The 15,205-nt window shown below is 45.5% G+C and overlaps 1 protein-coding gene across 1 annotated transcript; it reads left to right on the plus strand.

Moving 5' to 3' along the window:
* Positions 1-1,702: 1,702 nt before the first annotated feature.
* fam53c (family with sequence similarity 53 member C) lies at positions 1,703-14,802 on the plus strand. The gene is made up of 6 exons (XM_061055793.1): positions 1,703-2,090; positions 4,595-4,971; positions 6,587-6,644; positions 7,699-8,708; positions 9,071-13,710; positions 13,744-14,802. The coding sequence occupies exons 3-5, from the start codon at positions 6,638-6,640 to the stop codon at positions 9,365-9,367; spliced, it is 1,314 nt and encodes a 437-aa protein (XP_060911776.1). The 5' UTR covers positions 1,703-2,090; positions 4,595-4,971; positions 6,587-6,637; the 3' UTR covers positions 9,368-13,710; positions 13,744-14,802.
* The last annotated feature ends 403 nt before the right edge of the window (positions 14,803-15,205 follow it).

The following is a 15,205-nucleotide window of genomic DNA, read 5'->3' on the forward strand; positions in this document are numbered from 1 at the left end:
TTCCACATTTTTCAACATTAACATTTTAATATAACATTATAGTCATTATAAAACATTCACCCCCCGTACAGTGTGTGTCGATCGAGACGTGAGATAATCAGACCTATTTGGTTATTTGAACCAGGCTGTAAACATGTTAATCTCTGCTGTAAAGACAGGCTTTTTGAATGGGTGTGTATGTGACTTCCTGTGATTCTGCAGCCAGGACTCTAGTGGACACTCGAGGAACTGCAGGATTTTACACTTGGAGGTTGACGCTCGCTCTGTACGTGAACATGTGAATTAACTATTAGTCTGTCGGCGCCCCAAATATAATTTTTTTCTCCACTGGTTTCTTCTTCTTCTTCTGCTTTAACCTCCTGTGGTTAAACATCAAAAAGTGTTTCTACGATATGAACTTTTAACACCACATGTATTACACTGCACGTTATCGTCCTCTGTTTGTTTTGTGCTCTCGTCTCTGGGAGTAAGTGTCATGTCCCTAGAGAGTTACCGTAGCTGGCGTAAAGCAGTTGTTGTTGCTGTAATCCGGGTCGATGATTACACGTGTGTATGTTGAATAAAGCCGTAAAAATTACATCTCTTTGTACCTGTGACCGCCCTTCCACCAGCAGGGCCTGCTATGTGTTTTGCCCTTCTGTCTGTGTGTTTGTGTCCCCGCAGGTCGCTGGTTGGGCGGTGTTGTGCCATACCTGGGCCGACATGGCCAGGCTCCTTAAGATCGGGCTGTCAACCTCTCACTCTCTCTCGCATCCTTCCGGAGCGTCACACCATCACCTCAGCTCCTGACTGGTCCAATGTTTTTGTTGTATTGTTGTGGTATCTTGGTGGTATTTTTGGTAATAAACCTGGCACTGTTCGGTTTAAAACGATGCAAGTCAGGTTGTCAGGTCTTAAGAGCCGGGTCGTGACAGTACCTCTGATTATTCTTACTTAGTATATCCGGTTAGGCCAACCCATAACGCTAACTGTGTGGAACTATTTCAGCCTAAAACAACGGGTTCCTGGGCGCACGAGCACTAAAGCGTTACTCGAGTAATAACGTCTACAACCTGTACTCATGTAGGCTATAGGACCCATCGGAGTCAGTTTCAACCCCACAACCCACCCCCCATATTACGCCCCTGCTCCTTCACAATGACACAGTCCAAACCTTTTAAGTAAACATGAGAATTTGTTGGAACCATTAAAAGAGTCAAACACAAACTGAGAGGCATGAAATGTTTTTACATCTTCTGTAGATTAAACTGAGTAACAGAGCAGACTCCTCCCGCCACACGGTGTGCTGCTGCAGACAGCATCATTGTGACTGACGGTGAATCATCTGTCTGTGTGCGTGTGTGTGTGTGTGTGTGTGTGTGTGTGCGTGCGTGCGTGCGTGTTGTTTAAACACAATGATCTCTCTCTCTGTTTCACCTGAATGTCTGAGTGATTTGATAAAAACCGCAGAATTGACCGACAGGCGCATCAGACCGCAGAGCTGCTGCTGTAAACAAGCTGCTGAGCTCAGGCTGTAAACTACATCTCCCAGCATCCCCCAGCCTCCAAGGGCTAATTCTAAGACTGCTGAATTTATTTTATATCTGTTAAATCCTCTTTAAATACGTATTCATGAAATAAAGCTGATGATGCGATATAAAAATATAACGTGAGAATAAAAAGCAGGTGCACGCGCTGTGATGATGAAGATAGCGCCGCCCCTCCTCCTCCTCCTCCTCCACCTCCTCCACCTCCTCCTCCTCCTCCTCCTCCTGCTCCTGCCGCCGTAAATGTTATTTATGAATGCCTGCCGCTCACGGGCGTGTGCGCGCTCACTCTTTATTATTATGTTTTAATCATCGCAGCTCAGCGGACACTGATTTCAGCCGGTATCTGGTGTCTTCCCGTCCCCGCAGAGCCCTCGGTGAGCGTGTAGATCCGGATTTAATTCATTGTGGAGGTTTGGTGCTGACAGCGGCAGCGGCAGGCGGAGCGGTGCGTTCTGCTCTGTGATAACACTGGGTCAATACACCGCGCTCCGCCGCTGTCTGCCGGCCCGCCGCATCACTGGAGCCGCCTCACCTTCGCATCCGGAGGAGCTGTCCGAGAAGGTAAGCACCTATCCGGCTGACAATGAACACAATAAGCGCCGTGTTAGTGGATCTGTCTATGCAAGCTAGCTGCTGCGGGCTGATCCATCCCGCAGCATCCCGCCGTGTTTTTCATCCTGACGCGCCGCTCACAGGCCGGCCAGACGGTATCGTCATCCCCGTCATTATTCATGATAGGTGCCGCATGTTGTGGCTGTGATGTATCCAGAGAAACATTTATGTTTATTCAGAAATAAGCTCTGTGAGTTGATGGCTGGAAGAGAGACGGCAGCGAGAACATCCGCTCTCCTATTCTCCGTTTGTTTGTGAGATCACCGCTGCTAACGCTGCTAACGCGGCTAACGCTGCTAATGCTGCTAACGCGGCTAGCCGGCTAACGCTGGGCAGGTCAGTTAGCCTCCGTTAGCTAGCTGCTGCCCCTGGATGCAGACAGACGGCCAGTGTAGCTGCCTGTTAGCCCCGCAGCCCCGCGGAACACACCGGCCTGAGCCCGGAGGCTGCGACACTGTGCTGGGGGAACTCTGCTCTGTCAAACGCGGAGTTTCAGGGGGCAAAATGGCTGAATTTATTGTGCCGACCTTGAAAGTAATATCGACATGACATATTATTTATAGCAGGCTAACTGTGCAGGTGATGCTGAGCTGCTCGGTGATGTAACCGGATGCCTTAATGATCGAAAACCTCAATTATTTTATTTTTCTACACCGAGTTCATGTCCAAAAAGCATAATGTCATTCACAGTTTAATTCTGCTCTCCATAGGGAGAAACGCTATATCAGTGTGTTAGCGTCCCTCATTGAAAACAATGAGATCTGTTAGCCGCATGCTAGCAGCAGCTGAGATGCCCAGCGGCCTCAGTGAGTCCGGCTCTGCTCAGACTGCACAATGGCCTCTCCTGTCACGGACAGCCTGTCATCTGCAAACACTGAGAGGCATTATTTAACCTCATCTAGCACGGGTTATACCCGGGTTAGCACCGGACACATAAGTGAGGGGGGTCTGTACTGAGTGTGGCCCCTGACCTCATGTTCCCGGAGCCCAAAGTGTCCATCAGATTACAGTGAGGGGCCCTCATGTTATTTACATACTGACACATGTTATGTTTGCTTTAGGAGCGAGACTACGAACCAGCAGTCTAAACTTTGATATGATTCTAGTAAAAATCAAGTGATAGATATCACAGCAACAAAAACAGAAGTCCTAGTCCCCTCAATATTAGATAAATAGTTTTTATTAATAATTGCCTGACTGATTAATCAGCCGGCCTATTAGCTCATCTAGTGACTATCAGTATCGGCTAATTTTATCTATGACGTGCGCCGATATTACTAGATTTATTTACCAGTCAAATAGCATTTCATTGGAGTGTGAGCGGTGATGCACGTACACGCTCAGTTACTTTCCATTTTGACTTCATTATAAATATTTCCCACGAGTGTTTGATAACTGCATTTGATGGATAAACGCAATAAATGTCTTCATCTATATCTATCTATCGCTACAGATCTAACATAGATTTAAGAAAGATATCGGCCGATATATTGGATACTGTCTCTCTTATATCATATGGATATCGGCCCAAAAATCCTGTATCCATCGGCACCAGAATTACTAGTCAGTTAAAAGAATTATTCCGATTTTGTGCTTAAACTGCACCACAGCCTCCCACCACTAGTCGGGGCTGTAGGACCTGGATGTAAACAAGCACAGTGAACAGAAAGCATCTCATTGGATCGGAGCAGTTTGTCAGTGTTTAGATCTATAAATGGAGGTAACGTTGTCTGCAGGTTAAACATATCGACCGGATTGATGAGTGACCACATTCAGACACGTGGACGCTAACCTGCAGGGAGGACTGGAGCTGTTAGCAATGCTAATGTTAGCCACATTCTGCAAACCAAATTATCTGCAGATCATTTTGACTAAATTATTCTCAGTTTCGACTGTTTTCAGTGAGTTTTCAGTTTATCTGAATTTAAAACTTCAAAGTTTCACTGACGAGGAAATCAGTGGACTTGAACTTCTGTAGTTCATTTTGACTTTACACCTCACCTCGCTCTCTAACGGTCTTATCTGGTCACAATACCAGATTAAATCTTTGATTCTTTGATTCTAGTTAAAATCAAACAATATGGATTCCTGTTTGTCACCAAAGCAACAGAAACACCAGTCCTACACATTTCTTATTTTTAATGACCAAACTCTGAAAGTAAACTCGACTCGCTGTCTCACTTACACGTTGGCGCTGTTTCAGACGGTCGAGCCGTTAAGAGTTTTGATTCATTCATAAATGCAGGAACAGTGACTTCAGTGTGCAGGAGGATGAAATGTTTTTATGAATAAAGTCTGTTGGCTTTGAACAAAAAGGTGAATCTGTATGACTACAGGTGTGAAATTAAAAATCTGATTATCTCACCTGTCATCTCTGCTCGCTTCCTATTGGCTGTTTGACCTGAAGATTCAGACTAATTTACAATATAACACTCACTCTCCTTCCTCTTCAGGTGTGTTGCCGGGGGCAACGTCTGTGTGATGATGTCCTTGTGAGAGTGGGCGGGGCTACCAGGCCCTGAGGTGGTGAGGAGGAGTCGTCTCAGCCATTGGCCCCTCCCCCTTTGCTTCTGAGACTGACCAAACATACGGATACAAAAACGGGTGTAGCTCTCCCCTCCTTCCTCCTCCTCTTCCTCCTCTTTCTCTCCCCCCCTCCTCCCCGTTCACCAGCCCTCCTCCCTCTCCTCCTCTCCCTGTCTCCTCCCCTCCTCCCTCGCCCATCTCCCCCCTCGTCACCTGCCACCATGTTACGGTCACGCTGCTGGTGGAGAGCCTGAGGAAGCAGACTCTGGAAGGCAACCCTGCTCAGCCGGGGGACTGTTACCTGGTAAGACTTGCCTTCACCTGCATCCTCACCTGCATCCTCACCTGCATCCTCACCTGCATCCTCACCTGCATCCTCACCTGCATCCTCACCTGCATCCTCACCTGCATCCTCACCTGCATCCTCACCTGCAGACTCACCTGCAGTCTCACCTGCAGTCTCACCTGCAGCCTCACCTGCAGCCTCACCTGCATCCTCACCTGCAGTCTCACCTGCAGTCTCACCTGCATCCTCACCTGCAGTCTCACCTGCATCCTCACCTGCATCCTCACCTGCAGACTCACCTTCTCTCTGCCACTCACAGAAAATCAACCTAACTCATTTTTTACTCTCCTCAGGTCGGAGCTCACTTCACACATTTTTTAGTGATAAAAGAAAATTAAAATCACATTTTAAGTTTTAATTTGATTTAATATAATTTACCCTCTTGCGTTGTCATGGTACCAGACAGGTAAACTCCTGCACACGGTCTACATTGAACAAACAATAATCATACTTTGTTACTTGTATAGAATTGTGCTATACAAATAGAGTGCTTCACAACAGACAATAATCTGCAGGTCTGATCTCCTCTGGCAGACTGTTCCAGAGTCTGGGGGCTCTGACACTAAAACACTGGAATAGCCAGTAAGGCTCTGCCAGGGGATCTCAGACTGCGTCCTGGTTCATAAGGGGTTAAATCGTTTGGCCACATTTTGGTATAGAAAAGTTTTTACATATCTGTAAAATTCAGACCACTCTCTCTCTTTGGATTAAAAATATGGCTGAAGATCTGTAGTTCTTCAAGGCTTCAGTACTCTATACGATCCATCGTTCATCGGAAAATCCTGACATTCAAATCGTCTTCATCAGAGGAAAAGTACGTCTCTTCTTTGACAGTTTTTGTTTTTAAAATAAAAATTTCTCAAAGTTCTGAGAAATCTCAAACCCTGAAGATCCAAAAGATAACAGGAAGTGAAATTCTTAAAGGGAGGAAGGAGATTAAAAAAAAAGGCTAAACGCCTCGACACATAAGAGGGCAGCACAAACTAAAGAAAAAAAACATTTAATGTAAAAATCAAGATTCTTATCTTCTGAGATTTTAAATCGATTCATAACTTCCAAAAATTGTTGTTGTTTTTTAGGCTAATCAGTCACTAATTGCTAAGGCTAGCTTTTTAACTCAGCAGAAACAAATAGAGCAGCAAGAAATTCAGCCCGTCTCACAGACGACTGGAGGGGATCCTGAAGTATTAATTCAACAATAGACTTTGAATCCATGAATCGTTCTGGATCGAAAATAGATTCTCAATCGAATCATTACCCCAAGAATCAAAGTCGAATCGTGAAACACCCAAAGATTCCCAGCTCTAGCACGAACGCTGTCCAACGCCTTGGCGTTAATGCAGGCAGCACAAACGCTGTCCTGATGATCTGTGCTCCAGTTTGTAAGCTGTAAAAAGACAGTATCGTCATTTGTTAATACTTCAGGGTTCATCTGCGAATCAGAAGGCGACTGATTGTGAAACTCTATGAAGATGGGCGGTTTAGATGTCCCCATCGTCTGTACTGCAGAAATATTCACTGAGTCATTGTTAGAATAAGAAATCATGTTGACACTACGTTCTTTGTCTTTCAGTCCCTGCTGGACCCGAAAACCCTCGCAGAGTGCTGGCCCCCTGATGGCTTGATGCCTGGTGAGAGTTTAACTTTTAATTCATAATAAATAAATCTGAAATCAAAGGAAACATTGAAGCAATCCCACCGTTAGACATAGGAAGGTTAGCAGAGAAGACGCTCTGTGAGTATGTGAGAAGATACTTCATGGAAGCTTTACTGATCAACACAGGGGCCTACATCTCTCAGAATTCAACTCTGATGTGAAAAAAAGACAAAACTGATGAACTGCCCACAAACATTCACAGTGGGTGCATCTGAATTGTAAAAGTACCTACTCAATCTGTCATCAGGCAGCAGGCAGCAGGCGGTACCTACTATCCGTGCTGTATACTGTTTAGTACCTACTATTCAGCAGGCAGATATTTGTTCCTACTTCGTCTGATTCATTCAGTATGGAAGTGACGTCATTTACGTTGCCCGAACCGGCTGCATCCACCCGTTGTTTTTTTTGTTTTGTTTTTTGTTTAGCTTTATTCAAGAAGAGTAATGCGCATATACAGTCAGGTAAACAAAAAAACTATCACAATGTAAATCAAGTAAAAGACAGATTACATAACTAAATAACATACAGTACATAAAGAAAAGTAGAAATGAAAGACAGTAATATACAGAATATAAAATAAACCAATAAAGACGCATTTAAATAGTGAAATCATTATTTAAATAGAGGGGGAAAGGTTTTATAATAATGCAGACACTTGTTTTAGTAGTGATTTCAGTCGGGACTTTAACTCTAGATTAAAAATTGATTCAATTAATCCACGCTCGTTTGTTTTGATTTGGAGGCGCACGTGACGTGACGATTTACGTTTAATTTCGCACAGCATTGTGGGTGGTAAAATACAATTCATTTCCTGAAAGGATGCATCTGATCCATACTGCATGAAACCCGGAAGTTAGTATCCATACTGAAATGTTCAGTATACTGAGGTGGACCCAAAAGATGCATACTGAATGACCACGAAAGTTCAGTCTACTGAAACTCCCTACTGAAAAGTACGTACTGCCTACTGAACTGTGGCTATTCGGAAAGGGCCAATGATTAAAAAAAGTGTGTGTGTGTGTCCTCAGAGAGCAGCTACTGGCAGCTCTGCCCTCCCTCTAAGTCCGGCCTGCAGGGGGGGTTACTGAGCTCTAGTTTCCCCCCCGGCCCCCTCCCCCTGGTGCCCCCAGATGCTCACCTGCAGGAGGGGGGCGACCCCCTGGACGGCCCCTCTCAGCCTCAGCAGCACCGGACCCTGGCCCCCAGCACCTCGGCATCCGAGCTGTCTCTACCCGGAGCCCCCGTGGCCCCTCCTGGCCCCGGTCCCCCTCCCCCTCCTCCCCCGCCCCCAAAACGTCACTGCCGCTCGCTGTCGGTGCCAGAGGACCTGTCGCGCTGCCGCTACACATGGAGGCCCAGCGCGTCACGTGTCTGGACTCCTGTCAGCCGCCAGCAGTGCCATGGGGGGGCTGGGGGAGGAGTCACAGGTGGAGGGGTGGGGGCAGGAGGAGGGGGCATAGGGGCTGGCGTGGCAGGGGGAGGAGCCTGTCCTCTCCGAGCTCCCAGCTCATCTCTTAACTCGTCGCTGCACTCTTCGTCAAGTCCCACCTTCTTCAGCCTGGCGCTGTCTCCGGACTCACCGCTGCCCTGGAGCTTCCCCTGGGACCCCAGTGAGGCGGCGGCGGGAGGAGGAGCCTGCTGCTGCTTCTTCCCGTCCCCGTCCTCCTGCTCCTCCTCTCCCTCCCCCCTCCACCCGCCTCCCCCTCCTCAGAGGCGTTTCTCCCTCTCCCCTGTGCTCATCAGAGACTCAACGGCCTCCACCTTCCTCCCCCCTCATCCTGTGCCGAGTCATGCTGTGGCCCCGCCTCCTCCGGGCTGCGCCACCATGGCCGGAGTGGCTAGGGGGGTTCCTGTGCCCGCCTCCCCATCCTCCGCCTGCAGCACGCCGTCGTCTCTGCGCCGCAGTCTGCCACCGCAGCTGCCACGCTGCCATTCACAGCCCTGCGACTTGCTGCTGCTCAAGCCGGGTCTGAAGAGACGCCGAGACCCCGACAGACCCTGCGCCAGGCCCGTCCTCGACTTCACCAAGATGTCCCAGGTATGAGAAATACCATGCTTTTATTAGTTTATCATTTATTAGCTGCAAAGGTTTATTCCTTGAAAAATAACAGAGAAGGCGACACTTTGTAACTTTGTGTTCTTTAAAAACTGTACATTACACAAATTTGGTTGCAGAGGACTTCTATTTTTGTTGCCGTGGTAACCAACAGCTGTCAATATTGTTACATATTTACTAGAATCAAAAAAACTAGAATAAAAAAAAAAGCTTAAGACCGCTCTGTTAAAAACAGACTCTGTTTGTAACTTAGAACTGATTTGATTCTTGTTTAAATGTTTTTTTTGTGTCAGCCTCCACACGCTCAGTGACTGTCTGTGTTTTTATAACTTAACTTCCTGCAGACGCGCAGCATCGACCCTCAGTGTCTGGAGCGCGGCGGCGGCAGGCTGGCCTGCGGCGGTGACATGTGCATGGGCATGGAGTCCTTCATGGCAGACTTCCGGGGCTCCTGCTCGCCGGCCGAGTGCCTGGGCAGGTCCAGCATCGGGCCGCTTAGCGAGAGCGACGAGGAGTGCCGCGAGGACGAGGATGATGAGGACGACGGCGAGGAGGAGGCGGAGGAGCGTGAGGCGGCACAGCAGGCCGTGTTTGAGAGGGATTGTACAGAACTGGACCTGAACTTAATTGAAGAAAATTGACACATTTGTAAATGGAAGGCTGTCCTCTGTTTCAGTTTGATAATCTAGTTTTATTTTGAAATGATCCCGCCCCCTTCCTCTTTCCGGACCATCTCGACACTCTGCACCTCCTTGCCCCCAATCAGCAAGGCTCTCAGGAACAACACCTTCTCTCATTGGACGAGCTGGTAACGAGGCTGATTGACAACGACGGTGATGATGTGACTGCCGGCGACGACAACTCGACGCTGTGAGAGAAGTTCAGCTCACCTGAGATCAGAGGAACCTGCACACTGCGAGTCCCGCCCGACCCAACACGTCGGGTCACTGCTACCTGAGATCGCTCCGTTACTCGGACTCGGACCGTGCAGGTGCTTCTCGACCTCCAGGTGTGTTCACTCACAGCTGCTAAGTCTGAAACACTCTGAGTCTGATGAGACAAGCGCTGCACCACAGCACCAACCTGAAACATCACCTCTACAAACACACACACACACATACACACACACACACCAGACCTCTGATGTGACGTGCTGGGTCTCTTCCAAGCTTAGGTGAAAATAAAAAGTCTGTATGAAATGATTCTAATAAACGCAGCTGTATTTATCATGCTGAGGCTCGTAGAAGAAGATTTAAAATCCTAGTCGTCAGAACCTGAGTGGACTCGTATTTACTTATAAGTGGAGCGGCAGTACGACAGCGTTTAAATGTCCTCCGTCCTAAAAGTGTTATCACCATCAGTAGGAGACATCTCTAAAGACAAACAGACCTGATCACAGCTGCATGTTTCAAGTCATTTCTCTGGCACTTGTTGAAGCTTTGGGGGCTGCAAGCTGAGCTGCTGCTCGACAAACAGCCACTCTTAAAAAAAACTCAAAGCTTCACATTCAACCGACATTGGGTCATGTATGGTCCTTACAGTTCTACAGTCTTAATCGTATCATAAAAAAGGTCATTTTGGCTGCTAGCCGAGCAGCTGGCTTGATGCCCTGCAGCTTGATGCCCCGCCCCTTCTGCTAACTAAAAAACACCTTTAACTTCCAGTTAAAGGTCAAAGGTCGCTCAGGTGGCTTCAGTCCAGAACAGATTCTTACTCACGGTTATGGAAAGTTCAACGACTCTTCGGTCGTGTTTGTTACATTTCCTCTCGCCTTTCTTTCTCTACTTTGATAATCCGTTTCAAACAGCAACGCAGTCAATCATGACGCTCTTTCCCGCTCCTTTTTTCATCAAATATATTATTAAAACTAAACTTCTCAGCGTGATAAGAACTAACGAGAAAGACCAAAAACCATGTTTGAGGAACATTTATCTGACCTGTATTTAGACAGTGTCCCATCTGTTAACATTGAGGAGGCGGAGCTTATGAGCTATATTGCAGACACTCAGCAGGGGGTGCTCTGACTCTTTTGGCCTCACTTAAGGCAAGGTGTTGCGTTGTCCGTTCTTTATAAATTATTTAAATCGTCGCTATGATTTTTAGTTTAACTCAAAAACAATGAAAGAGAAACGATTCGATATTTATCTTTTTAAATCACGTAAACTGATTATATCGTTAACATTCAATAAGGAGCGTTCTGATTCGTTTACTGTTTTGATTATGAAATAAATCTCTGACAGCAGCTCGGATATAAATCTTTATTTGACCTTTTTGACTAAATGTATTAAAAGATATTTATCTTTATAACACTGATCTGTTCAGAGTCTGGTGCACAAACATGTGTGTGTGTGTGTGTTTGAACATGTCACAGAGACGTGACCTCAACATGGTGATGCGTTCAGGTTCGCTGCTGCTAAGTGGCGTCGTTCTGTCAGACTTCACTGAGGGCGGGTAGCCACTGATGCTGTCATTCACCTGAGTGTTCCCACATTCCTGCTCATTCACTCACCTGTGTGTGTGTGTGTGTGTGTGAATGAGAAACTTCTGCAATTATTAACCACCACAGAAGAAGAAGATGACACACCTTGAGACATATGATTGACCTCTGACATTTAAGTTAATTTAATTTATTAAAGTGAGGGACGTTGATGTCTCTTCATCGCTACAAACACTTTTCGATACCACGTGTTCTAAAACAATAAATCCTCTGCAGTTTGTTTTAATGATCGATAGAATCAGAGCATCTGTTTCAATCGTGTAGGAGAAGAAGGAATCTAAAGCAGGCAAACATACTGCATACGGTTTAAATTGAACAAATACATCAGCAACATCTTTGTCCGGAAATGTTGCCGATGGCGTTGTTCAGTGTGCGCGAGTTTTCTGCAATTTACGATCACTAAGAAGAAGAAATTACCAAATATTTGGTGATCAGGACTTCTACTGTGTTCCTGTGGTGTAAAACTAAAATCTATATCGGTTGATTTTTACTAGAATCATATCAAAGTTTTAAATTCTGGTGCCATGACAACCATACGTCTTGACAGAAGTCAAATTTGAATCTAGATTGTATCTTGAGCCGCCAGGAGTGAATGCCAACGGGTTATCATGACGTTGTTCTTGTTCCTTTGGTGGTTTAATAAGTCGCTGTAAACACACACAGAGAACATAATCCGCACATTGAAGCATTTCACACTTTCACTGAGCGTCACTGCTGCATTCAGGGCCACACGGCTCGGTCGTCATATTTGACATGTTGTGTTTAGACTGTCTTCACTTCCTGCCGATAATTCCAGATCCTCTTTCAGGTTTCAGCTTACCCATCATTTCTATTAATCTAATGTTTATATTATTTTCCTCTCATGTAATAATATGTAAAATAAACCCACGTGTCAGACTTATCACTAGCGATGCATTTAAGGGCACTTTAATGTGTGAGAGTTGACAGTCAGACATCGAAAGGCACTTAAGACGCTCTCCAGGAACTCAAAACTACAAGACAATCATCAAGTAAACTGGATCATTATTTAGGAAGAGTCAATTCACTTCAGCAGAACACTGTCAGATCTCAGATGTTGAACTGTCCCTGAATGCACCATGCAAATTCAAGTGTCTGGCCGAAAAACTGAAGGTTACTGAACATTGGCGGTGATGGATAATCGTTCCAGATTTAGGATACTTTACTGTTAAATTCTCAGATTTTGGTTGAACACAGCTGCAGTGATTTATCTTTGTTAAATCAGAGTTTGTGTGTGTGACGGCGAGCTGCTGCAGCCCGGATATCAGAGGGTTAAAAACTTGTGTTTGTGAGCGTGAAATGCTGCAAAGTCAGATTGTGTAATTTTTCCACATTTTTTATAATCGGGTCACATTGTTGTTGACAAACATCCTGCTAGTGCTAAAGCCGTGGTCAGGACGGAGTTAGCCTAGCTTAGCATACAAATTTAGGACTACAAGGGTCTACCTAAACTTTAAATACAAACTGTGGTAACAAGCAGCCGAACGGGGGCAAAAGCAGCAATGACCAACATCTAAAAGACATCCTATTGAAAATCAAACTGCTGGCAGAGCGGTGGCTGGTGCTCTAGCTTTCAAATAAAATTAAATAATTACGCTAACACAATCTATTCAGCTAAGTTTAACGTAGCTGTATCAAGTGTGATTTGAATTGATTTTAAAATTTTCCCCCAACAGAGAAGCTAATTAAGAATGTGTAACCGATGTGACTATAGGGCTAGCACTAAAGCTAACCACTCTTGGTAAATTCCCCAAATCCACGTTAGACGTGTTCTTCCCATTCTGATTTTGTGTGAATGCAGCATCGCTACACTAAACGATATAATCTCTTATTTTAATTACCGATGGTATCAAGACGAACATACACTTTGAAATATCTATTTCATAGACCGGTGCGTGTGTAGGAGAGGAATTAATTGGTCTCAAGTTGCCGGTAAAGTTCTGTAAAGAAATGTTGCCGATGTTTTTGTGCAGCTTAGAGAGTGCAGAGTTTACCGCTCTCCTACGCCCCGGTTTTATTGAAGAGAAGTAGTGTAAGAAAAAATTCTCTTGATCATTACAATAACAGAAATTGTACGATTTGAAAACGTGGTATCAGAATATATTGAAAACATTGACAACCTTATTGCTCAAACAGTTTCATACACAGTCCCCGTAACACACACACACACACACACACACACACACACACACACACACACACACACACACACACACACACACACACACACACTGCCCCCAGCTCACACATTTACAGATCGTGTCCCCGTAAACCAAATAAACACTTGGACCCTGACACACCAAGCAGACGGCAAAGAATTAGCAGCGATGAAGGCCGCCTGTGGTGTCTGCGCACGACGCCTTTTGTCTTGACACACCGTGAAGACTTCAGCCGACCACCAACCACCACGTACGTTCTGCTCATGCGTGACAGGAAACAGCTCTCCATGCCAGCAGGGGGCGGTAGTCTGTAATCGCCATTCCAAAAAGGGGAAACCGGGAGAAGACAAGAAAGAACGCAGATAAATAAACTGTTTTTGTGATACGAGAAGACATTTCTCTCACCGCTGTCGCTCAACACTCGTATTATAGGAACTTCTAATGGAGAATAATGTCTGATAAAAAGTTGAAAATGGCGCTGGGGTTGTCAGCCCTTGGTCTTTTATTAAACAAGAATAGAAGAGGCACTTCTCGTATTTCTTCTCGTGTACTGGCTCTCCTGTTTTGCTTAGCTGAACAGCCAATCAGAGAGATTCCTACCCCCAACCGCGCCGGCTCACGCTGATTCAACATGTGGACTTGGCCCAAAAAAAAAGGCCAACTGGGGCCGACGGGTAGCGACGGAGCTAGACAAGCCGAAGAAACTAGGGCGACGACCGCTCATCGACGGCCGAAGGTCTCCTGGGTGTGTCAGGGCCTTTACACACACACATGATCACAGGTAGTGTCCCCATAAACCACATAAACCAAGACATCATCCTGCAGCACACACAAACCTTGCCTCTGTAACATACACACATGCATTGTCCCTGTAACTAATGTCCAGTCCCAGGTAGTGTCCCTGTGTCACACACACACACACTCAAGCCCCTCCCCCATCTCTCCTGGTTCGTTCGGTTTGTTCGCTTCATTACACTCAACATAAGCCTTAACTGAACATATTCTATTATTCTGTAAATCAAGACGTTAAAAGATAAAAAAAGGAAAAGACAAAAACTTAACAGAGAAGAAAAGGAAATGTGTACTGTAGCTGTTAAATTTTTAGTCCCTCTGTTTATCATTTTCTGCTGTTTTTTCTTAATATTTCTAATCTGATGTCTGAGCGTGACGAAGTGTCGGCCATGAACGCAGCGTGCTTAAAATAATAAAAAGAAGCTCGAGGACGAAGGAGGAGCTGACGTGTACAAAGTTAGCGGAGAGACTCGGACATCTCTTGTCTTTTAGAAATGTTTTTTATTGTATGTGATTAAAAAAAAAAGAACAATGACAACATGGCAATTTGAAAAGCAGTTTGTGAATAAATTAAGTTTATTGAGAATTATTTTACAAAGAAAGTAGAGAACTGGTGTCCTGTGGTTTATTGTCGTCTGTCTCTTTCTACCATTTCAAGTTTAGGTGAATTTATAAAACGAGAATAACCGTCCTTATTTTTACCCAGCAGGTCCTCTGTGGGCAGCGTTGGGCAGTAACACATTCCAGTAATAATATTACAGTTACTGACGCAAAACATAACTCGTTACTACCTTACTGTTGTTGTTATTACCCCACTTCTGATTTAAAATGCAACAAACCTGAGATTCATTTCACCGCGCACGCTTTTAGGAGACATAATTGACAGTAATTGTTTTTGAATCCTACAATTTTGCCCCCTGACAGTGAGAATTAAATGAGTGTAAAATAAACCCCACCAACAAGCTCTCTGCGGCCGCGGAGGATAGCTGTAGCCCTACAACGCCTACAAAACA

Source organism: Labrus mixtus, chromosome 14 (assembly GCF_963584025.1).
Source record: "Labrus mixtus chromosome 14, fLabMix1.1, whole genome shotgun sequence".
Taxonomy (NCBI): domain Eukaryota; kingdom Metazoa; phylum Chordata; class Actinopteri; order Labriformes; family Labridae; genus Labrus; species Labrus mixtus.

Excerpts from the sequence above, each read along its gene's own strand:
- fam53c (XM_061055793.1), top strand. Across the intron at positions 8,709-9,070 it reads ACTTCACCAAGATGTCCCAG|ACGCGCAGCATCGACCCTCA; the intron begins GTATGAGAAATA and ends AACTTCCTGCAG.